Here is a 24,128-nt window from a genome sequence, read left to right on the forward strand (position 1 = left end):
TATCATTTTAAATTATCGTGCCAAAATTGCCGTCTCCTGGAGCGGGCTCGGAGGGGGCAAGGCGCTCGGAAAGCTGGAATAGGAGACGCGGCAGAGTCCTAAAGCTATGAACTCTTCGCGCATCATCCCCATCTCTCCCATTTTGTCTTTGCTCCGCGTCTTCCCGGAGCAGCCTCCCCGGGACGATAGAGAGGGGGTGCGTGTGGAAGAGGCAGGGCTGGGTAATTAAATTCCGGTGCCCGGCTAATTGCTGCAATTTGACGCTAACTGTACACGGCGGGCAGGCGCTGGGAGCGGAGGTGGCAGCGCGCCTCGCACGGCCCGTTGACCGCGCTCCGCCCCGCCGGTCCTTGCGGAAGGGGCCTGGTCCCGAAGAGCCCGGGTCGCTGGGGCGAGGGGTGGGAAGCAGAACCGCGTAGCAATCGAGAGCTCAGCCGCCCGCGGCCCCGGCGCTCCCCCGGGGCAGAATGGCTGAGGGTGCCAGCTCTCGCCGCCTCTTGCCACCTGCCTGGGGACACGGCCTGACCTCTAAGGTTCCTGTCCGCAGACTCTTAGCGTGGGGTGAGGCGTGTACTCCCCTTCCTTCCAATGGGGCTGAGACCAGGCCAGGACGCCAGACCCAACCCAGCACAGGCTAATAGGTGGGAGGCAATGAGCTCCGGCTTTTGGGAAGCCTCAAAGTGACCCACACCCGGGACACGATGCCACATTCCCCTCTCCCCGAAATGCAAAGGGACAATTTATTACATCCTTCCCCAAAATGCTGCAGCTGGAGCGCTGCTTGCCACCTCTCACAACCCCTGGAGCTGAGTCAGGGGCCGCGCTCTGTCTCTTTTGGGGTGTGAAATCAGCTTGCCTGCACCCTGACAACTTTCCAAGGCACTTCGGCACCTGAAACCCCAAAGGGGGTGGGGGAACACAGCTGGGGACAAGGGGAGGTCCAACAAGGGCCACAGGCTGTCCCAGGCCACTCTTCCCGGGGGGGACCACAGCATCCCTCACCCACATCCCCCCGGCCGCTGCTGCCTGCCCCCAGCAGAGCACCGTCTGCATTTTGGGGGTCCCTTTGCTTCCCCCTGGGCTGCCCCAGCCACTTGCAGCTCCCCCGTTACCCCCTTGGGCAAGTTCAGCTCCCCCGCTGCTTTGCCTTTTGGGGTTGTTACTGCTATCATTATTCTTACGACTATTATTACTATTACTACTACAAGCACTCACTCGCTGGCAACCTACCCCAAGGAAACCCAGCACCCCCCTGGGGAAGGCGGGGGGCTCGCCCGTCCCCACCCCGGCCGCAGGCACCGGGGCTCGCAGACACCCCCCCCCCCCCCCCCCCCCGGCTCTGTTCTGGGGGAGCAGCGCAGAGGACAGAGGAGCGGGCGGCTGCAGCGCGGCCGGGACATGCCCGGTGGGTCCCGGGGGGCTGGTGGAGATGCACCCCAGGGGGGCCGCGGGGCCGGGAGGGCGCCATGGGAGTGCGACGGCGGGGGGCAGCGCGCAAGCAGCGCGGGAGCAGCGCGCAGGCGCGGGTAGGGAGCACCCAGCTCTTTATGGCCAGGTGAGAGAGTCCTAGAGCAGGTAAGGGAAGGGTTTACCCACAGGCGTCCCGGGCGGGTGGCTTGACCTCGCAGTCCATGACCAGCAGGGGCCTGGGGATCCGGAGTCCGCACCCAGGATGTCTATCCTTGCCAAAATGGGGGACTGGCAGGTAAGGCGACCCTCCTGCCCTGGGGGTGGTTATTGTTATTTTGGGACGGGAGGCAGTGCTGCAGCGGGAAAGGTGACGGGCTAGCAGGGACCGGGACAAACCTGACGCCGGAGTTGGCGATTATGCGGCTGCTTGTGCTGGGAGCTGCCCCAGGCCACCGGCGGGACCCGGTCGCAACAGGTAGAGAGCGGCGGGCCGGGACAGAGACCGTGGCCGGGAGGGACGAGAGTTGCTCCACCGTCGCCGCTGGGGCCGGCGCGGCCCGGGCCTGAGCTGTCCGGCAGCGTGGGCCGGGGAAAGGCGGCGTGTGCCCGCCCGTCCATCCGGCCGGGGCCGGCGGCGGCCGCCGTCCTGCCGCGGGGCCTGGGGCTGCCCCGGAGCGCGGTGGACTTCATCGCGGGCAGAGCCCGGAGCCCGAGCTGCGGAGGTTGAAACATCGCCGTGAGCTCCCACCCGAGCCCTTCCCGCGAATGAAGGGCGCTGCCGGCTCCCACCCGGGTGCAGACGCGGCGGGTGCGCCCCTGGAAAGCAGTCCCGCGGGGTGAGCTGGAGGGAAAAGCAGCACCCAGGGGGAGAAACACGGACCCGGCCCTGCCGTGCTGGTCCCGCGGGCGAGTAGACACGCGTGGAGCTGCGGCGGCTCCCAAACCGGGAGACAGTGGGAAATCCCTGCAGCGGCTTCGTGTCTGTCCCCTCGGGCCGAACCGCAGCTGTTTGCCGGCTAATACAGGGGAAGAAGAACCGTCCTGTTCAAACACCCGCGCTCGTATTATCGAGAACGACCGTTTTGTTCGGTTTTTTTTTTCTGGACATGCCAGCTAAAGATGTGATCCTAGATGTTTTTTCTGCTCCTCGCCGTTCAGATCTCTCGGCTAAGTCTTTCTTCGCTTTGTCTTATTTAATTTTTGTTTAGAGTAGCGGGAAGTCTGCAGAACAAAAAAAAAAAAAAAGGAGGGAGAGAATGAAGTAAATAAAGACTTATTTTTAATTTATCATTTTTTACACTTAGAACTGACCGCTTTTCATCAGGTTGGTGTGGAAAAGTGATCAAAAGAGCATTTTAATTTTTTTATTTTTTTATTTTTTACTGAAGACAACTCGCACTTACAGTCTATCTACCTTGAAATTTATTCCGACTTTTCCTTACAGCCCCGGCTGTCCGTGCTCCAGCTCCCCTGTACTGCGGCCTCCTCTGACCCACTGCACCCCCCGTGCCTGGCGGAGGGTCCCCTCCGGGCAGACACGGTGAGAGGACAGCAGGAGCCGTGTCCCAGTGAGGTTCTCCTGGGGAAGCCGCCCTATACCCCTGCACACCGGGGCTGGCAGAAAGAAGGGGCAGGCCTTTGGCCCACGGGAGTTCAGAACGGCCGCGGGTGGGAGGTTTCTCCGGCTCCGACTTGTTGGCACTAAGGGGCGATGGGCCCCTTCGTTATCTGCCGCCCCTCCTCTTATTCTCATCTTCCCCCCCCCCCCCGGGGGCATTAACTAGGCTTAATCTGCCTGTTCCATTTGAAGCTCAATGGGAGTAAAAACAACAATTTACTCTCCTGCCACTTGCAGACAAAAGCTCTAGTGAAAAAGAACGTCGGGGGAGGAGGAGGGGGGCAAGGGGAAAAAGAATAAAAGAAAAAAAAAAAAACAATCCGTTTGGGGGATGTGGATGTGTGCGTTTGGAGGAGCAGGCCCGGAGCCTGCAGGCTTTCCCGACCTTCCCGGCGCTGGGACGCGTGTCCCGCCCCCCCCCCCCCTCCGGCTCCGCCGTGGCTCCCCACGGAGCGGAGGGGCTGTTGGCTGCTGGAAGCAGTGCGTTATTCCCTGGGCGGAGGGGCCGGCAGGGTCCCGCTGGCCCTCAGGCTGCCAGGTTCTGCGGCTGGCAGAGGGAAGTTTGGAGGAGCAGCAGGGCAGCCAGGTGCTTTGCCTCCCCTTTCCGTGGGGATGTTCCCCTCCGTGGAGTGCCCGGGGAGCCAGGCTCAGGGAGAGGCGGATGCCTCGGTCCCCGTTAGAAGCTGCGATGGATCGGAGAGAAGGGAAAACGAAGCCTTTCGGTGGATGGATACAGGCTGGGCACCCGAGGACGTAAAGGAGAAGGGTGGAAGAGCAGCCCCCCGGGAGAGCGGGCTGAGCGCCCTTTTAGGGGTACATTGTTAAGCAAACGAAGTGCTCCACCTAAGAAAGTACCGAAGTTTTTTTTATGGTAATTGTTTTGTCCCTTTGCTCAAGTGCTTGCAATAGACTTTCTGACTCCTGCTGCATTCACATTACCGCTCGCCCACTTCTATCTGGGAGGTTATGCTGGGTTTGTTCGGTTACCTTTTTTTTCTTTAAGACCAATAGCCAACAGATCCGAGAGGAACCAAATACTTTGCAAATGAAAGAAGCTTTTCAAATAGCCACCTAAAAGATCACATCCAGAAGGCAACAGGAGCCTTCGCAGACAATAACCTCGTTAGAGCAGGACCCGAGTCTCGTTTCTCCTCGCTTTGGTTTCTTTAAAATCCCTGGGGAAAAGAAAAGAGGGGTGAGGGGGGAAGTAAGTCAGGGGATGGCTCATGGCTAGCCCCAAACTCTACAGATGAAGGGACGGTCACCTCTTCGGCCGCTTTCCTCCCATCCTCCCTGGGAGCCAGGGGAGCGGGGAGAGCCGAGGCCGGAGAGCCCTGCTCGCCCGCAGGCAGGGATACAGACAGGGCCAGCTACCCCCTGTGCAGGGGCTCGGCGGTTTGGAGAAAGCATTTTATTATTATTATGTCTCTTTTTTATTATTATGTTTCCTTTCTTTTTTCTTTTTATTGTTGTTTTTGGGTGGGTTTTTTGTTTTGTGTCCCCCCCCCCCTTTTGCTCGTGGGTCCTTGCTACCTGTGTCCATCGCTGCAGGTTGTTGTGCTGGCGAGCAATTGGACTGTTGTTGATATGCTAATGAGGCGATTAGGTTGTGGGTAAAGAGCTGGAAAAGGGAAAAGTTTCCACCATTAGAGGGAGATCTCCGAGCGCGGACGGGAGCGCTGCGCAGCCTGCGCCAGCCGCGCTCCCCACGCCGCCACCGCAGGGAAAGGCAGAACCAAACCCTCTCCCTCTGTCTCTCACGCCAATCCATGAAAATGCTTTGGAAACTGACGGATAATATCAAGTATGAGGAATGTGAGGTAAGCGCTTCACTCCGGCCGGGGTACAGCCCCGGTACCGCAGCTGCAAGCGGGAGCTTGCAGCATCCCTCCGTCTCCCAATTTCGTTTAGGAAAACTTCTGCTCCTTCGCCAGGCTTCCTTGCAGTCCTGCAGCTGGAGAGAGGCTGGGGTCCTTCCCCAGGAACTTCGGGGCTTGTTGAAAGCCGGCTTTCTCGGAAATGTATGAGGAAAGGCAAGCAGGATCCAGCATCAGTCTGGGCTATAGGTAGATCTTCTGTAGATAAGGCTCTAGGATGCTACACTCATCCGGATGGATGGATGGATGGATGGATGGATGGATGGATGGATGGGTGGATGGATAGGTGGATGGCTAGCTGAATGAATGGACTAATGAATGAATGAATGAATGAATGAAAGGGCAAAGAGACAAAGGGAAGAGAATTATTCCTACACGCCAGGTACCCGAGACATCCCAATAAATCGGCTCAGCATCGACGCTTCAATTCAGTCTTTTGGATGTAGCGGCATGCCGATTATACCGAGCTGCACAGATTTTTCAGGGGTCAGCTGCTGAACTGAAATCCCAAGGTTGGGAACGGTTTTCCCCAACCCTCCAATTTTCAGGGCCACACTCCCACGAGTTTAAGAAATAATATTTTTCAAAGTGGAAAATTAAAAGGAAAAAAATTAAATCCACCTGATTTGGTTTTGGAGCCGTTCAGCACCGATTGTGTGCATGCATCTCTCAGTGTGTTTGTGTGTGCATCCATATATTTAGAAAGAGGGGAGATTCTTTTACTCTGGCAAAAAGAAGAAGAGGAGGAAAAAGAAGAGCGATGTCCAGGACTCATGCCTAGTCTCAAACCAACGAATATCATTGTCACCCGTTTCGCAAAAGTTGCCTGTGCAGCGCGTTTACACCGCCCAATAAAGGACTCCACTTTGCAAATGAACGCAGTTATGTGGTCGTGACCCGTGCCGAAAGGTGCCCCCAGCCTCGGCGGAGCCCTGCCGACGGGCAAAATGGGGAGCCGTGATCCCACCCGACCCTGCCGCTGCTTCGGGCGGTGGAGCTTAGGGAAGGGATGGAGGTCCGGCCAGGCTCGCCGGCAACTAAATGATGCGGTTTAGTCCCGGATAGAGGAGTTTGAGATAAAGATGTCTCCCGGTGAGGAAGCCGAGGTCTTAGATGCACTCGCTGGCGGATGCTTGATTTCTAGGAACGAAGTGTCAGGGGTCTGGTTTTATTTATTTATTTATTTTAAACAGGGACGAAATATATATGTATATGTATGTATAGATATTGTTCAGCTGGATTTCGGAAGGAAAGAGTGTCTTTCTCCCCCTTCGTCCCCCAGGCTCGGTGTTGAAGTGTGCACACGTGCGAGCTTATGGATATCATCGCCAATGGCTTTTTGTTGCCTTGCGCTAACGGGACTTTGCACCGAGGTGCTCCCCAGCGCGGCGGGAGCAGCGGTTGCTCCGCCGGAGCCCGCGGGCTGTTGTGCGGGAGGGCGCGGTACCGCTCGGCGTTCTGCTCGGAGCGGCGGCGAGGTGACTTGCAGAGGGGATGGAAAAGAGGGTGACTGTGCCCTGACGGGGGGTAGGACCTGCCTTTAAAAGGGAAAGAAGGGGGAAAAAAAAGAGGAAGGAGTGGAGTGAAGCCCGGCCAGCCGCGCTCAGCCCCGGGGGCCGGAGCAGGCGGGCGGAGCGCGGGGCCGGGCGGCGGCGGCGCGGCGGCTGCGGTGGGGCAGCAGCGGCGGCGAGGAGGAGCGGTGCCTGTTTGAGGGAGTTGTTTGGGAGTTGCACAGCCAGTCCGACGGGTTGCGCCGGAGCCCCGGCTTGTCTGGGCCGGGAGAAGCGCTCGCCTTGCCTCTTTTCCCGGCTCCCTCTCCCGCTGGCGTCCCTCCCGCCCTCATTCCCTTCCCTCCCCGCCTCACCGCCTCCTGCCTTTTCCCCCCGTCTTTTCCCGGATCCTCCGAGAGGGGGGCCGCGGGGAGCCCGGCGGATGCTCCTTGGGCTCCCCAGCCCCCCCGCCCTGGGCGCCCGCCGGCCTCGGCGCTGGGCTCGAATCGGAGGAAGAAGAGGAGGAGGAGGAGGAGGACTGACACCCAGAAGGGGAGACACCCAAAAAAACTTTCCCAGCCGGTTTCCGGGACGCGGGGCACGGAGGCGAGCCGGCTCGGCGGCGCGGGGCGGCCGCCGCGGGGGCAGCGGCGCGGGGAGCCCCTCGGCGGGGCGCCGTCGAGGCATGGACGGGGCGGCGGCGGCGGGGGGCGGCCCCGTGGAGCCCACTCCGCGCAAAGGCGGTGGCGCGGCCGAAAGCGGCAAGAGCCAAGCGGGGAGCCAGCAGCCGCTCTTCTCCCTGGGCTTTGAGGCCGGCTACGCGCAGCAGCCGCAGCCCGAGGTGCGCTTGCAAAGGACAGCGGGGCTTGGGGCACGGGGAGGAGGCGACGGCGGTGGGGGGAGAGGAATTGAGGGGAGGGGAAGAGAAGCGAAGGGGAGGAAGGGGTGATCCCGCGCCCCCTCCCCTCTCTCCTTCTGCTCGCACCCCACCCCCCTGCACCCCCCTCCTGGCTCCCACCCTCTCTCTCCGGATCTCTTTCTCTTTCACTTTTGCATGCCCTGCAACCTTTTAAAATGTTGCCCCTTCCCTGTGATTCGTCAGACGCAGCAGCATGTGCCCCCTCTCTCTCTCCCGCTCCCTCTCTCTCCCTTTTTGTCTCTCTCTCTCTCTCCCTCTCCCCCATCTCTGATTAGATACACTGATTCTTCATTCAATGGACGTCATTTAGAACAGGCTCTGCCTTGAGTTGCCTTCTCGCTTCACGCTCGATTTCCAGCCATTCTTCCCTTATTAAGTGTTCGTGTAATATTAATAGTCATGAATATCTGCTATTAGGAGTCTCCAGGAAGGCAGCAGATCTGTTATTAGGAGCTCAAGTGAAGCAGCAGCCTAAGTCAAAGGAGAAAAAGAGACAGAAGGGGGGGAAAAAAAAAAGGAAAAAAAAAAGGATTAAGAAACAAACACACAAACGCTAAAAACAAACAAAAAAAAGGCAAAAAAAAAAAACGCAAAACAAACAAAAAAAAAAAAAAAAAGAAAAAAAAAAAAACAAAACAACCAACTTTGACTCCTCACACCACGCCAGGATAGAGAGCTCGCCTTGGCAACACCCGATGAAGGGCAGCAGAGATCGGTGCAAGTTCTGATGGATTATAGTGGCGTGCCCGTGGTGCAGGAGCAGCCCCGGCGTCCTGGTCCTGCCGCCCGCGCCTAGCGCCGGGCTCCGGCCGCGCTCCCTCCGCGCCGCGCCCGCGGGGTTCCGCCGGGGGCTGCGCTCTCCGCCGGTCCCTTTCCTCTGCCTCTTCTGGGGTTTTGGTTTTGGCTTTTTTTCTACCTTGACTTGTAACCCCCGACTCTTCGCAGATGTTAGTGCACAGTTTTTCGGCTATGGTGAGTTGCTTCGCGTTTCTCTCGGAGGGGGTTCGGTGTGCGCTGGGTCTTGCTATTGTTGTCGGCGGTGGCGGTCGGGGTTTCGCACGCAGCTTTCCGGAGAGGGCTTTTTTTTCCTTCATTCATTTTTCTTCCTTTCATTTCCTTATTTTTTATAAATTCGTTGGTTTACCCCCCCTTTTTTTTTCTTATTCTCTCTTTTTTTTTCTCCTAATTTAATTTTGTCTTTTCCTTTTTCTTTTTCTTTTTTTTTTGCCTGCTTCGAGCGAACGGCAAAAAGCTTTCCTTGTACCCTACCGTTTCCATTTCCTCACCTTGCCACCTGCAAACGGGATATTTTCAGCTTTCTCGTTTCCCTTTTTCAGGATCATGTTTTTTTTTCCCCTTTACCCTTCTCCTCAGAGGAGGAGGACATGCCTTTTTCCCCGGACATACCTGGGGGCTGTTCTGCCCGGCTGCGGGAGCCGGCAGAGCCGTGCCGAAGCGCCCGGGCGCATTTCTGTGCCGCTTGCCGGTTGCGGCCCGGGGCGGTGGGGCTGGAGGGCAGCTCCCACCCCGGCTGCCCGGCGCATTCCTCCGCTGCCCCGGCCGCCGCCGCCGCAGTTCTCTCTGCTCCCAAATGGCCCTCTGGCGAGCGGGGAGCTCGGCTGGGCACTGTGGCGGCTCTACCCGTCGGTGGGGACCCGGGGCCGTACCTTCGCCCTGAAACATGGGTAAAACCCGCGGGGGGAACGACCAGTTTGTTTAGAGCCTATTTTGGCGTCTTCTAGTAACAAAATGGCAGTGGTCTCGGATTTTCCAGGGTTTCCCTGGGATGCGTTACCGGTAATCCCAGCCAGGGTATTTTGTCTCGGTTCTGCCCTGAGCCAGTGGGAGGGTTTCGGGTCGTGGGAGAATTATTATTTTAATAATGCCGGCTTATGGATTATTCTTTTTTATTTGTGGGAAATACCTGCTCCTGAAAAGCCGGGGCCCAATCGGGAGTTCACGCTGTATCGCCGCAATATTATGAGCAGTTCTGTTATAATTATTGCTATTACTACTGCTATCGTTGTTGCCGGTATTTTATTATTATTATTAATTATTATTATTATTTAAAAAGCGAGACTGCTTCTTAATTGCGTGCAAAGGGAAATCAGAGGCACAGAAACCCCAGATATGCTGTTCTCCGCCTCGGAGCGGATGAATTGTCCATCTTTGCCTGATAGGTAAAAATTTGCAAGGCGATTTTGGGAAGAAACAGTTTGATATGATCTTTGTTTTTCTTTTCTCCCCCTCCCCCTCTTCCTCCGCCCCCCCCACTCCCACCCCCCTTCGTCACCCCCCCTTCCCCCCAGGAGCGCCACGACAGTACCAGCAACGGGACAGCCCGGCTACCCCAGTTGGGGACCGTGGGTCAGTCTCCCTACACCAGCGCCCCTCCGCTCTCCCACACCCCCAACGCCGACTTCCAGCCCCCCTACTTCCCTCCGCCTTACCAGCCCATCTACCCCCAGTCTCAGGACCCCTACTCCCACGTGAACGACCCCTACAGCCTCAACCCCCTCCATGCCCAGCCGCAGCCCCAGCACCCGGGATGGCCGGGACAGAGGCAGAGCCAGGAGACGGGGCTGCTCCACACGCACCGGGGATTGCCCCACCAGCTCTCGGGGCTGGACCCACGCAGGGACTACCGGCGGCATGACGACCTGCTGCACGCCCCGCACGGGCTGGGCTCCGGGCTGGCCGACCTGCCCCTCCACTCCATTCCCCACGCCATCGAGGATGTGCCGGTAAGCAAATGATACAGCCCCAGTGCCCGCTGCGCCTCTCCCCTGTCCCCCGACCCCGCAGGAACACAACTTCGGGGGGAGGGAGGGGGCCCCCCCCCAAGAAGAGAAGAGGGAGGGAAGAAGAGACACCCCCACAGCCCCCCGCCCTCCAGGGAAAGGCGAAGCCCCCACCTAGAACAATAGGCTCTCCCAGCCTGTCCCTGTGCGATGCCTCCTTGCTAAAGCGCCCGCTAAAATATAAATAAATCAAATTACTGTCATCGTTAACAATATCTTTCCTTCTCAATGACAATAAGCTGTTACGATTGGAAGAATATATAATATCACCACAGGGCCGTGCATTTGGGGATTTCTCACTGCCTTGGGAAAAACACGGATCTGAAACACGAGATCTCATTAAATGTCCTCCCAGGCAAACGGAAAGGGGGAAGGAAAGAAAAAAAGAAAAAAAAATGTGGGTGAAAGTGGACTAAGAAGGGAAAATCGGTGTCCTGTGATTACAGAATTGGCATACGGGATAACCCCATCCTAAATTGTGACAGAGTACGGGCAGTCCTCTTCTCTAAAGGAATTAATTGACAAATCAGGGATGAGGTATACTAAAATGCTGCCGCCTTCTTTTAGCAGCGGTGTGATGGGATGACCTCATAAATCATTAGCTATAGGTTATCAAATTCGAGCCAGACCTGCTACACCCTATATTAAATTAAACGTTGGGAGTCCATTGGAGGATGCATTATTTGGGGGACCTAATTCTGTTATCGATAAATACAGATTTAAAAAATGATTTCTAATTAAGCATGACATTATCACACAGACTATTTACAAAGCAAGCCAGGGCTATTGTTCAGTTAGGCAAATGGCCTGATGCAATATGATGGGTCCCGATCAAAGTTCATCTTTCTGGGTTTCTCCCTGAAAATGGAATTAGAATATGGCAATAAATATATCAAATCCCACAGAGCTCTTGCTGAGGGGCTGAAGCTGCTCGACTTGCAGGAGGAAAGAGGGAGGGAGGGAAGTGTGGTATCTGGATGTGATTTTTGCTGAAATGCCATCCCAAATTACAGGATCAAATATTGCAATAATATATTTGCTGACAGTTTAATGAGTACAGCTTCGTGTTGCAAGGATAATGTTCAGATGAGCTTACCTATTTTGGGGGGTCATTTTGAAATCTTTTGTAAATTATACTTGGGCAAAATAGTGAATTTATTACAGCCCTCATCTGGCTAAATTAGCCACAGAAAATTGCTGGTTATGTTTAGCAGTTTTGCAATAAACTCATACGTTTCCCAAAGTGGAGGATTTAAGCAGCAATCTGAATCCGTTAAAAGCGGGTCAATTCTCTAAACCTGATATAAAATAACGTGGAGGTAATAGTAAGAATAAAGTAATTTGTTGACTGCAAACCCCTGATTGCTGTAAGGAGGAACATCATCTAAAATGTTCTCTTGGATTCTCCCTCTCCTCCGTGGTGCTCCGTGGCAGTGGGCTGACTTGGGAAGCCTCCTCTCTCTGCAGTTCTATGAATTAATAGCATTGCTATACTTCGGGAAAACCAAATGCCATCTGGTTTAAATCCTTAAAGCAGCCCAGACATTTTTTTTTTTTTTTTTTTCTGTAAAACTGAATCAGCAGGCCGCAATGAGGGAAGGCATAAAAATAAGAGGATGTATCTTTAAATAGTATTTTGTCTAGTTATTTAAAAAAAAAGGAAAAAAACCCTTTACTGAAATCTGGGTCAGGAAAGGGTCGTTTTTGAATTTTTCCATTGCTGCAACAGTTAACCTTTAATAAAAACGACCACTAAATATTTAAGAAAATCAAGTACACGTTGAAAATTATTTAATCATAAATATCTCTGTGGGATTTTAAACTTAACAGTCCTCCCTGTATGGAATATGTGTAGAAATAACACAAATAAAAGTATTATGCCACACTACATTTACTTTATGGGTTTAGGGTGCATGCATAAAGGGATCATATTTCCCCATATAGTTAAAACACAAGAACTGCAGCAGTAGTCATTTCTGAACATTTCTCAATTTAATTATACTTAAATCCAGAAGCACTTTAGGCAAGTTACAAATGAGAGCATTGAGTATAATAAAACCTGTAATAAAGCAACTTAGTACCATCCACCCGGAATCATTGAGATCAGGCACAATTAACAGGAGCATAAATCCAAGACAGAATGGAAAATGTTAGAATCAGTATTATTGTTGGACAAAGACTAGAGAAGGAAGTAATAGTTTTTTAAATGGTAATGCCTGGGTTTTGTAACGATTGTGAAATCTTCTATCTCAGCAGCAGTGGTGTTAATTTGTAAACACAGCCAGACATTATATTGCCTGTCATTTTTTGGAATTAGAAAACATGATTTCATTTGACTTTCTAATCACGTCGTGGCTCTGCCGCGGGAACCCCAGCTGTAGCCGCCACGGCGGAACCTGCGAGGGGACAATAGTGGGGGAGCCCAGGGGTGCGTGGGACCCCCCTGGCAACCCACCACTCACAGCTCCTTTGTGCTTTCCCTCCCATGGGTGCAGCAGCGGCGGGAAGGGTCGGGATTGCTTCCTAGGAAAGACAGGAGAAGGAGGGAAGGGAAAAGAGGGGAGAGAAGAGAGAGGAGGGAGCCGGCAGAAGCTGTGGAGGCCACTCGGGTGTCGGCCTCGGCTGCTCAAGCCCCGGGGGCATGTGGGCGATTTATCATTTATTTCTATTTCTTGGGGAACTGGGGAAGAGCAGGGAGGGATGCAGGATTCCTCCTGATAAAGGAAATCCCTCCTAAATCCCATCTGCCCTTGCCACAAGACCTGTTTTTTCCCTCCCTGCACCGTCCCCTGGGTGGGGGGACACAACTTATCCTGCACCCCATCCCACCCCAGCCCTCCTCCACCTTTTGTTGTGGTTGTACATTTATATCCCTGCCTGTTCCTTCTGTTACAGCACGTAGAAGACCCCGGTATTAACATCCCAGATCAAACTGTAATTAAGAAAGGTAAGCCGTTTCCTTGTGCATACCAAACATGTCATCACAAGCCGGGGACTGCTGGCAGGGAAGACTTACCCGGCCTCCCACCACCCCCCGGCCCCGGGCTCCTTCCTCTGGCACGTACTGTTGGCCAAGGGATTGGAGGCAGAGAAAGAAAAAGGGCGATGCGGCTTAAAATCCGTCCTTTTACGCGGCCACGTTTGCCGGGTCTTTTAATTATTGTTGTCGTTAACGAGGAAAAGAGATAGCAGATGATCTAGAAAATCGGAGATGGTATTTTAGGGCATTAGGGAACAATTCGGTTCCTTGGTTTGCCCCACTCATCTGGCTGAGCAGCCGGAGGGGTTTAATCGTTTTTGGTAAACCGGGCTGTGAATAAGAAAACAAAACGTTGCTCCTCCTTCTTCGGGTTTTCTTATTTAAATCGTGGCTGTGATGAGGTGGGCTGCGGGAGAGCAAGGGGCTAGTTTCTGGAAACTGGTGTTTGTCTGTCAGGCGGGCCGTTTGCTTTTCGTTGCCTTTGTGTGCTTGCTTCACTTGGAATGGAATTGCTTGGAAGCCGGTCCCAGAATCGCGCAAAATATTTCTGGTGTGTTTCCACTCGGTTCTCTTTTCCAGTCTTCTTCGGGTGACTTAAGGATTGGGGAAGGTGGCACAGGGTGTTTTGCAAAGGGGAGTCTCAGTGGAAAGCGAGTGGTTCACGTTTGGATCCTGTGCAGGGAGCTGCTGGTGGAGTGAAATTCGCTGGGCTGGTGGCGTAGGCACTGCCAACTTCGAGGGGTGCCACGGCCGTGCACCCGCCTGGAATTCGGGTGCCCCGGCTGCCACTGGAGCGAGGTGCCGAGCAGAGAGCCGCCCTCTTCCCTAACCGCTGCGCAGACTGCGAGCCCAAAGTTTAATATTCCCCCCCCCCTCCCCCCGCTGCAAAGCCTTTGTCACATCAAATTAGATGTGCACGGGGTAAATCTTAAGAGATGCTCTTTCCAAGTCGACATGATAATTGGCTCTTTTATTAGTAATCTCAAGAGTTCGTTTAACTCCTGTTGTATCTATTAGCCTTCCCAGAGCTATTAATGTCACAAGTGATCTATCCAAAACGGAGAGAGCCCCCCACTTGGTTTGCCTGCGCCCGCGAAAAAGTACCGGCGTCGGGCGGCGTGGGGGGGTTTGTGTGTGAAGCGGGAAGGCGGCCGAACGCTCGGAGCTGGCGGGCACCGCAAACCCGAATGGCAGCACGGCTCGGCACAGCCCGCCCTGGGGAGGGACCAGGCTTTTATATCTGGGGGAGAACGCGAGCCGGGGCACGAGCGTGCCGGATCCCCGCTGCGTTACGTGTTTTCTCACGTCAAAAGTTGCGCGCCGGGAAAGCGGCGGGGCGGGCGGGACGGCTCCCGGGGGAGCCTGTTCGGTGCCCATCTCCCGGCACGGGTCGAGGGCAAGGCAGTCGGCGGCTCCCCGCTGCGGGCCGGCCCTGCCCGTGACGTCTAACGCGGCAGGTACTGACGTGCTTTAACAACCAGCACTCGCCCCCCCCTCGACGGCGTGCCCCGCTCCGGGATGGGGGGAAACGGGGTAGCGCGGGGCCGCCGCGTTCCTTCCCGATTTCTGTGCTGAGGGATGAGGGCTGCCCCGCTCCCCTCCCCCGGGGAGCCGAGGGTGCCCCCGCCGCAGCCCTGCCCTCGCTCCCCCCGTGCGCGCAGGCGGTGCGGGGCCGGGGCTGGCCGCACAGAGCGGCCCCGGTTCCCGGCGGCGGTGACCCGTCCCTTCCCTTTTCCCCATCTCCTGACCCTCACCTCCCTCCTCCTCCCTCCCTGCAGGCCCCGTGTCCCTCTCCAAGTCTAACAACAACGCCGTCTCCTCCATCCCCATCAACAAGGACACGCTCTTCGGCGGGGTGGTGAACCCCAACGAGGTCTTCTGCTCGGTGCCGGGCCGCCTCTCGCTGCTCAGCTCCACCTCCAAGTACAAGGTCACGGTGGCGGAAGTGCAGAGACGCCTCTCGCCGCCCGAGTGCCTCAACGCTTCCCTGCTGGGCGGAGTGCTACGGAGGTGAGGGGCGGGGGAACGGCGGGAGGCGGGCTGACGGTGGATAACGCCCGCTGCCGCCGGGCCGTGCTGCGCCGTGCCGGGCGGGAGGAAGGGATGGAGGAAGGAGGGGGTTGATTGATGATGGTGATGACGATGATGATCATGAGGGTCCACACGGGGCGGCAGCCGTTGATTGGGGGGGGGGGGGGGGGGGGGGTTGCGGGTCCCACCGCTAGGGGGCGGGGTGTGCGCGGCCTCTAGGGCAGCGCTGCCAGCTGAGGTGGGGGGAGTGGAGAAGAGGGGGCTGTAACCATGGCAACGCACAGCCTTCTGTGCCCCCCCCGTGTGTGTGTGTGTCCCGGGCACGCTGTCCCATCACAGTGATGAACCCCAGCATCACCCCTTTTCCCTTGAAAGAGGAGGAGGTTGCCAGTGGGCCCCCACCCTGCTGTCCTGGGCCTGTGGCCTCACCCAGGCAATTACGCAGCTCCTGAGCGGGGAGTAGCATCCAGGATTAACTAAGCCAGCTCTCACCTCCACAGCCTGGGTTGGTTTGGCTCGGCCAAAAAGCCACACATGGGACATGTGAATGCAGTGATGCTCCATGGCAATGGCAGTAGTGGGGGCTGCTGGCGTATAAATCAGACAGGTTCCGTAAAAGCCTGGGCCAATGCCTGGGGCTCTGGGGAGAAGCTACCCCAGGTCTGTGTTACCTTGAAGCTCTGATAGCTGCCTTGGGTCAGGGCTCCCCCACCACCTGGGGGCTGATCCAGACCTCAGTGAGGGCCACTGTTCCCTAGACATGGAGCCACCCAAAGCCCCATCCCTATGTTCGAGACTGCTTTCAGCAGCATTCACTCTTCAGCTCCCCATGACTATTCTCCTCCACCCTCTCACTTCTCTCCATGGGAAAGTGATGTCGGGGCAATCTGTGGCCAGGACTCAAAGTGGGAGTGGGTGCCCCGCTTCAGCCCCATTTCTTAATGCCTTTCTGTGTGGAACAGGGCGAAGTCTAAAAACGGAGGGAGATCTCTGCGGGAGAAACTGGACAAAATAGGATTAAACCTGCCAGCCGGGAGACGTAAAGCTGCTAACGTTACATTGCTCACGTCACTTGTGGAGGGTAAGTGACTATGAGGGCTCCTTTGGAAAGTATGCCTGTTGCTTTTGTTTAATGGGAGAAGACTGGGTGTTGGGGTGTGTTTTGTTGTTTTTTGTTGGGTCTTCCGCCCAGAGTCTGTGCCATTTGTTGGCAATTGGAAGGGTGTTATTTTCTGTGCCCCAGACAAAAATGTTCATTGTGTGCCTTTCTTTTTGTTTTAACCTGAAGTGGGCTTGTGTGAGTCCTACAAACTTAGTGTTGCACTCTACCATTTACTTGCTTTTAAGTCTCTGAGCTAGATGTTTTCAGGGTCCTATTTTGCTCCCTTGTTCAAGTGAGTCATCCCTCCCCAGAGTAAGCAGAACTCACTGGGAGCAGCATGGGAAGGATCCCTCCTCCTGGGGGTTGTGGCCTCAACCTTCTAAGAGACCCCTGAGTGTTGAGTTGGAAGTTACACGTAGCAGAGCCTTTAATGCTTCGCTGCACTCATTCTGCCACAGGTGGACAACCAAGCAATTTTAAATGTCAGAAACTGCAGCTACTTTAAGTTTATTCTCCCTCCCTGCCTGCAGCCACATAAAAGTAAATCATTTGAGTTTTCTGACATCTGCATTTGAGAAATGCGTGACCATTACTTCCTGAATTAATTTGGGAATCCTTGACCTCAGCCATGAATTAATGGTGTCCTGAAAGCCTCAAAGTTGCACCACCACCAGCCCCCACTCCCTTTTGGTTCTCATTTTCAGAACACGTGTTCCCTTGTCTATATCATTCCTTTCTGCTTTGCTCTGGCAAGAAAAGGTGCAACTTAATGTCTAGTGCCTTGGGGATATCATCCTATGCTGTCGTAACCGGGAGGTGGGAAGCTCAACAGTTTGCAGTCATTTAGTTCTGAAGTAGTTGCTGTTGCAGTTGCTGCTGAAGCAGCCTGGCACAAAGTAAGAAGGCCAGGGAATAGATCCTCCTCCTTTCCCCTCATTTATGGGTTCAGCTGTGTTTTGGACCAGCTCAGTCTGCAAAGTGCTTTTAAGCAGCCCGGGCTGCATGGGTTTGCTGAGTTTGTTTGTGTAGGAGGGAATTTGTTGCTTTGTTTTGTCGTCGCTTTGCATTCTGTGAGATGTTTCATGTTCAAAGGGATGGGGAAAGAAGTGCTGTGTGGTGCCAGGCTTCAATTTATTTAAACACCAGGATTAGTGGCCCAAATATATTTATGCTGCATGAAAATTACCGTTTTCGTGTTTCTGGAAAGGCTTTGCCATCGCATCCATGTGCTATAGTGGAAATCATGTGAGGAAAACTTTTGTAAAAAGTATAGCTTTGGTAGATGGTTGACATTTGTGATGTTAGTGAATATGGAGCAGGTTTTATGGCAATCTATTGTTCTGTTTGGCTTTAAAAGAATGATTTTTTTTTTTTGTAAACCAAAACAAAACTGGAGGCCCATCTCTGGATAACAGCAATGGTGGCTAATTTTTGGGGGGATGACAGTATAAACATTGCTGGGGCTTTGAGTCCTGTAGCTGTGAGGCAGTTTCTGGAGTACTGTTATTGTTTATGATCCGCTCCATTTTATGGAAACAAGCTCACTGGACTGAGGCTTTGAAGCTCTAATTGGCGCATGCGTTCTTCCGGAGCTAGAGCTAATGGCAGGAAGCCCTGCAGTAAAAACCAACTGGTTCAGGAAATTAAAACCAAAGATTTGAAAATCAACAAAACAGACAGACTCAGTGGAATGACCCTAAAATTCTCATGGTTAATCGTTTGGGGGTGAACATATAATTATATGCGATCAAGTTAAATTTTAAACACTTAGCTGTTTAATGCATTTTATTTAGAAGAGCTCTAGGAGTAATTATGATCAATATTAATCATTGATGCATTGCAAAAGAGTATAGAGAGGTGGTTGAGGCACACAAACATTTCCAGAGTAAATAGCTGTGAATGAATGTAGGTAAATGACTGTGTAAAGGTATGGAGATGTAAATCTAAGCACGTATTCGAGATGGATGGAGCCTGCCTGTCTAAAAGTATCTGTTATTCAATGTAAACTTTGAAATCTCTCAAGAATTTTTTTACTTGTAAGGATTGTAATGAAAATACGCATTTGCATTGCCCTGACTGAAGCAAAGAAAACTCCTCCAAGATAAGATGTGATTAGTATTTCTTACCCTACCTTTTCCAAAGCAAAAAAGGACCAAGCCTTTTAGAAGAAAAGCCCAAGTAGAATGTAGCCCACTTTTCTTTCTAATGGATGTTTGCCTCTGTGCCATGTGTACTGATGAGCTGTGTGTTTCCTTCCCATCTCCGCTCATGCCTCCCTTTTCAGGAGAAGCAGTACATCTAGCTAGAGACTTTGGGTACGTTTGTGAGACAGAGTTTCCTGCCAAAGCAGTAGCTGAATTTCTCAACCGACAACATTCCGATCCAAACGAGCAAGTCACAAGAAAAAACATGCTTCTAGCTACAAAGTAAGACATTTACCTTTTTGGTGTGTTGCTCAGGAGTGAGGGGTGGGCAACAACCCAGGGTTTGGGGCTTTTATTTGTGAGCATTTGACACATAGCCAGTGGCTGATGGTTTTGCAAATGGTGAAGGGGGTGTGTTTGCCCTCCTGCTATAGGAAAGCTCTGTCACCCAGCTTGGTTTCCATCAAGTGAGTTTGTGCAGATTACCTTGAAAGCAAGCCGTGAAAATTGTGGGTGGATGTTTAGTTAAAGAAAAAGCAGTAATTCTTCAGAAAAAAAAATTTCCAGGCCTTTTCACTTAGCTTCTCAATTTAGGTAGAAGGGCAAGGCTTCTTTTCCATTGACAGTAAAATAGAACCGGCACATTAAACTGATCTGAGTTCATTAAAATTGGCAATGGTTCTTTCTGCCCAAGAGTCTCTCTTACTCACTGTATACGGGGATATTAAAGATATATTTTCATCTCCAATCTGCACACAGTTAAAGTGCTAGCGGACTTTGCCATTGGTGGGGCTGCCTAGTTTTCCAGGTGACATGTAGACAGAAAATGATAGTTTTGATGTGTTTGCTGGAAATGAAAAGGGTTGTTTAGTAGCCCTTAATTACCAATGGAGGTGTCACCAAAGGGCACGGTGCCATAGGATGCAGACAGAAGATTGGAGGTGCTTTATGACTGGAAGACATTAACATGGGTTTTTAGAATACAAGCTGTTTCAACAAGCCTCTGAGCTCTTTTGCCTATGAGGTGTGTTATTTCCCCAACCGTTTGTGCAATGAGGGGATGGTTTAACCTAACTTCCACACTGTGCCCTTGTATCCTCTCTTCCCACCTCCCTGGAAGGAAATTTCCAGACCCCAGTTAGCGTCAGCCTTCCCCTGTGTGGGAAGGTCCCTTTGGATTTGGAGATGCAGATGTACATACATAGATGTCTCGGAATACCCTAATTTAAAGCCTCAATTCCCCTCTTTGCCCTCGCTCTTACTTCCTGACACACAGGCATATTTTAGCCTTGTGAAGGAAGAGGCCCTCACCTCTCTCCAGTTCTCTCCCAAAATAGTGTCTTCCAAGATGCAGATAAATCCCTTTGGATATTGCACCTCATCTACTCCCTTCTGCCATGCTGGGAAACTTCAAACCTTGTGCCTGCTCCAAAACCCAGCTGGGCAGGGACATGCATTTGTGGGGAGGATACAGGGGGCTGCGATGCCGGAGGTGCATGTAACTGTGTCCCTTTTACTTGCCTGTGTGCTGGCCAGGCCCAGGGCACGATGTGTGTGCAAGCTTGTGTGCGCATACGAGGCGAAGGGAGAGGCTTGTGTGTGCCAGGGAGGTGTGAGAATTGGGGGGAAGGATGTGTAGAGAGGAAAGGGAGAGGCAAGAGAGCGAGTGTGCGCTCGGGGCCAGTAGCGCCCTTGATCCAGGGGCTTGTGTAATCTAGCAGGGAGAATGCACAGGCTTTGCTGCCGCCAGTGATGGTTCATTTCTCTCCCTCTCTCTTGCCCTCCCTCCCTCTGTCTCTGCTCCATTTGTGCTGCAGACAGATCTGTAAAGAGTTCACCGACCTGCTGGCTCAGGACCGATCTCCCCTGGGGAACTCACGGCCCAACCCCATTTTGGAGCCGGGCATCCAGAGCTGCCTGACCCACTTCAACCTCATCTCGCATGGCTTCGGGAGCCCGGCAGTGTGTGCTGCCGTCACTGCCCTGCAGAACTATCTCACCGAGGCGCTCAAGGCCATGGACAAAATGTACCTCAGCAACAATCCCAACAGCCACACAGACAACAGCACCAAAAGCGGCGACAAAGAGGAGAAGCACCGAAAGTGAGGATCCCCCCCACTCCTCTCCCTTCCCCCTCATAGCCCATCGATCCATTCATTTCCCTCCTCCCTCTCCCCTGCACCCAGCACCCCAGGCTACAGCAACAGAATGAGCGTCCTTCTGCCAATCCTGTTCTCTGACTCTGCAGGACTGCTCTGCCCTCTCCCCACACCCCTTCCCAGCATCCACATTTCCATTTGCTCCCTTTTAACTTCCCCCTCCTCTCTCTGCTGCCACCATCGTTTTAACCCCAGTTTGGAGCCTAACAGAACAGGGGGACGGAGCCAGCAAAGGAAAAAAAGTTCTGTCTTGAGTTTGTGAACTTTTTTTTTTAAATAAAACAAAAGGAGGAAAAAAAAATCACAAAAGCAAAACAAAAAAGAAAAGGACTTTTTTTTTTTCTAAAAATATATTAAAAATTAAAAAAAAATTAACAAAAAGAAATAAACAATACTTTAAAAATTCTATGAGCTTCACCGGACTGAATCACCACCTTCCCTTACATAAACTTCAGTTAAGATTGTAGCCATATTAAAAAATGAAAACCATAAAAAAAAGAGGTGAAAAAAAGTACAACAGCAGCAGCAAACGAAAGGCAAAAAGGACTGATGACATTTTATCAGTATTGTGAATAAACTTGAACACAAAACACAAGCAGTTCCATGTCATATCTTCAGTTGTAGAACTTTTTCCTGTCCAAGGTAAAGCGACCAACTTGAACTTTCTATTGCAACACGATTCACGGTTATTATATAAGGGAATCAGTGTTCATGTATGTATATATTTATTTATGTGTAATTTAATGGGAATTGTAAATATGGTGAGTCTGTTTTAAGCCTTTTTTTATTTATCTGGTGATCTCGTTTACCTCTTGTTTAGTGGGTTTTAAATCTTCCCCTCTTAGTTCATCATGTGGTTCATGGTACTTATTTAGATATCAGAGGTTTTTTGGGGGTTTTTCTCTGGGATTCATCATTTTTAGCCCTGTTGTAGCATGTTAAAGGCGACAATGAAGCAGCTGAACAAATAAAAACCCATGAATTTTTATATATAATTAGTATGACATTTAGTTTCTCATTGAAGATAAAATAAAGTGATGTTGGACCCTGGCAAGGTTTTTAAACATGTTAGCGGTTTTACAACCCTTATGTGTTGTGGAAAATGAAAGAAGTTATTTTCATCCACTGTCCTTTTCCCGAAACCACCATCAGAGCAATAAATTAATATTGTCTTTTAAAACAAGATTTAGCTTTTCTTTCCTTTCTCCCCTCATTTTTCTTTTCTTTTTCCTTTTCTTTTGTTTTTCTCTCTTTTTTTTTTTGTTTTTTTCTTTTTTCCCTTTTTCTTCCCAAAGAACTTCAAACATTTGGGACCACCTGGTATCCTGTATTTCCACTGGCCATATTGGAAGCAGTTATAGTTGTATTGTATTGAGTTGTGCCGGCAGTAGTCTCCATGCCTATCAATGTATCATAGTCCTTTGTTGCCCAGATAAATAAATATTTGATACGCTTTATGTCGATTTTTTTTTATTCAGTGGCTGTCTTTACCCAGGCGTATTTTTGTTCTTGGCAGTATTTTTTATTCAGTATGGTTACAGTAATTGAGTTTAACTCTCCCTTGACAATTGCTCCTTGCAATAAGCAGCTGAACCCATTGTTTCCCTCAAGTATAATAAAAACTTACTTTCAACTTGGAGTTCAGAGCAGGGTATCATTTAGATATTCCACTGAGTCTGTATTCAGACAAATGACACAATAAAGCACAATGTATTCTTTTGGATAAAAAATTGTCTGTACTACTAACAAAATGACACACTATCTTTTCTTTAACCAAAACATAATTTTATTTAAAGAAAAAAATAAAGTTTTATTTTATTTATGTTGACCTCTAGGTTTTTATTTATATTCATATGTAGCATGCAGAATTACAAGCCTATAATATTTTGTACATATAGTTGTCCAAATGCAGAGCAGAGATTTAAAAAAAACATTTTGAGAAAGGTGTTTTAACAAGAATTGTTACCAAGCAAATACCAAAAATTAGGTTCTATGAAAAAAATTATATACTGGTGAATCAGATCTGGGTGCTCCCTCCCCCTCAACAAAAAAGAAAATCTCTGTAGCTGATGCCAACAAAATCATCTCACGGTTGTGAACTTTAGTGAAATCTTGCAGGAGACAGATTATTTCTGATTGATAGTTAATGTTTTAGTGGAATGCACAGGTTGACATTTGGAGGTGGTTGTGTCAGTTTATAAGGGCCTGAAATTTTTAACCGGAGTTTCTTATTGTGGAAACCGGTTGTAAAATAGGAAAGCTTGCTTTGAAAAAAAAAATAAAATTGAGTGTGCATCTTGGAGATGGGCTGTAAAAACGTGAGAACGCAGACTTCAAATCTGTTTTCCTTGGCCCAGGGAGTAAGTGAAGTCAGGATAGGGCTGGATTATATCATAGGAAGGGTGGTTTATGTGGTTCAGAATGTAAAGGCATTTTAAAGAGATGGTCTCCTTTAAGTGGTGATGATGTTTTGGTGGTGGTGGCTGATTTTTCTCTCTTTCTCTTTCCTTCCCTCCCTCACTCTCCCCCCCCCTTTTTTTTTTCTCTTTTGCTCAGGCAGGAATTGAGGCGGTTAAGAGGGAGGTGTTTACAGTAAAGCCGCAAAGAGAATTAACATTTGCTCATATATTTTGACGTTTGCTAGGGCTGGTGAAGCAAAGCATTAGATAAAGACCAAGATGTTTCATTTTGCTTTGGTAATCTACTTATGGAAGGCAGTGTAAAATCAATCTTGCCAAGCAGAAAGAGAGTTGGTGGAGTCTAAATTCTATTTTCGAGAGCCAGCCAGTTTATAAAAATGGTGAATATTTTTTTCCTATAAATTGAAAGTGGATCTTTTGAATGCAAAGCTGCAATTGTTTTAAAAACAGTTATTTATTATTTCCAAGAGAGACTGGTTAACCGTAAAGTAGATGTAACAAAATAATGAGGTGAATGAACCCTAACTGTACATATTCTTGACATAAATGAAATGCACAGTACTGTAGCAGGTGAAGTGAAGCATTGTCTATCAGGGCTGTTTTTCTTGGCTGCATCTCAGATTGTGTGTGGGATCCTAACCTCAGGCACAATAGCATTCATAAACAGCAATACATTGCTGCTCTTTCTACAGCAACACATAAATACTCATTTTTAAATGAAAACAATCTTATTAAATACCATTCATTCATATCTGGATTTACAGATGCTTGTTACTTTTTGAAACCTGTACCCAATATAATCGTTTTACACTGGGCACTGTATAAAGCAGTCTTATGCTTGAACATTGTAAGGTCAGAATAAATAATGTTTTAAAGATATAATTAGCTACTTTATGCTAGGAGAGCGCATTTTGGGTATCCTGCTGCTGCATTAGCAAGCTACCAGAAAACAGAAATGAAATGACCTTGCATGGATTTCTTTATTACTGTTATTTCTCAGGAAGGATTTTACAGGCAATAATGGAAATCAGACTAGCTTCGGTTCAGCCTCTTCTGCTGTGACCAATATGCAGTTACTAAAACGTGCTAATTACTTTAGTGTTCTTTGGATGCATTTTTAACGTTGTGATCAATGCGCAGCGGTGAAATTCTAGGTCATGCTTTTATACACCAAACA

The 24,128-nt window shown here is 51.0% G+C and overlaps 1 protein-coding gene across 6 annotated transcripts; it reads left to right on the top strand.

Annotated features, from left to right (window-relative positions):
• Positions 1–1,497: 1,497 nt before the first annotated feature.
• TFAP2A (transcription factor AP-2 alpha) lies at positions 1,498–21,988 on the top strand. 6 transcript variants are annotated; one of them, XM_057399271.1, is made up of 8 exons: positions 1,498–1,705; positions 9,624–9,681; positions 9,783–10,058; positions 13,011–13,062; positions 14,874–15,105; positions 16,089–16,207; positions 18,513–18,654; positions 20,190–21,988. In XM_057399271.1, the coding sequence occupies exons 1-8, from the start codon at positions 1,632–1,634 to the stop codon at positions 20,476–20,478; spliced, it is 1,242 nt and encodes a 413-aa protein (XP_057255254.1). In that variant the 5' UTR covers positions 1,498–1,631; the 3' UTR covers positions 20,479–21,988. The 6 variants fall into 6 exon arrangements, with proteins under 6 accessions (XP_057255254.1, XP_057255252.1, XP_057255255.1 ...); XM_057399272.1 differs by lacking the exon at positions 1,498–1,705 and adding an exon at positions 4,687–4,848; XM_057399269.1 differs by having other exon boundaries at positions 1,543–1,705; positions 9,624–10,058.
• The last annotated feature ends 2,140 nt before the right edge of the window (positions 21,989–24,128 follow it).

The sequence above is a fragment of the Pezoporus wallicus genome, unplaced genomic scaffold (genome assembly GCF_028554395.1).
Source record: "Pezoporus wallicus isolate ANWC-B61680 ecotype Strahan unplaced genomic scaffold, APGP_CSIRO_Pwel_v1 contig_818, whole genome shotgun sequence".
NCBI classification, from domain to species: Eukaryota; Metazoa; Chordata; class Aves; order Psittaciformes; family Psittacidae; genus Pezoporus; species Pezoporus wallicus.

Bases quoted from the DNA above. Each gene is read 5' to 3' on its own strand.
- TFAP2A (XM_057399267.1), top strand. From the start codon at position 6,838: ATGCTCCTTGGGCTCCCCAGCCCCCCCGCCCTGGGCGCCCGCCGGCCT. The intron at 10,059-13,010 runs GTAAGCAAATGA...CTTCTGTTACAG, and splicing joins ACGCCATCGAGGATGTGCCG to CACGTAGAAGACCCCGGTAT. The intron at 16,208-18,512 runs GTAAGTGACTAT...CTCCCTTTTCAG, and splicing joins GCTCACGTCACTTGTGGAGG to GAGAAGCAGTACATCTAGCT.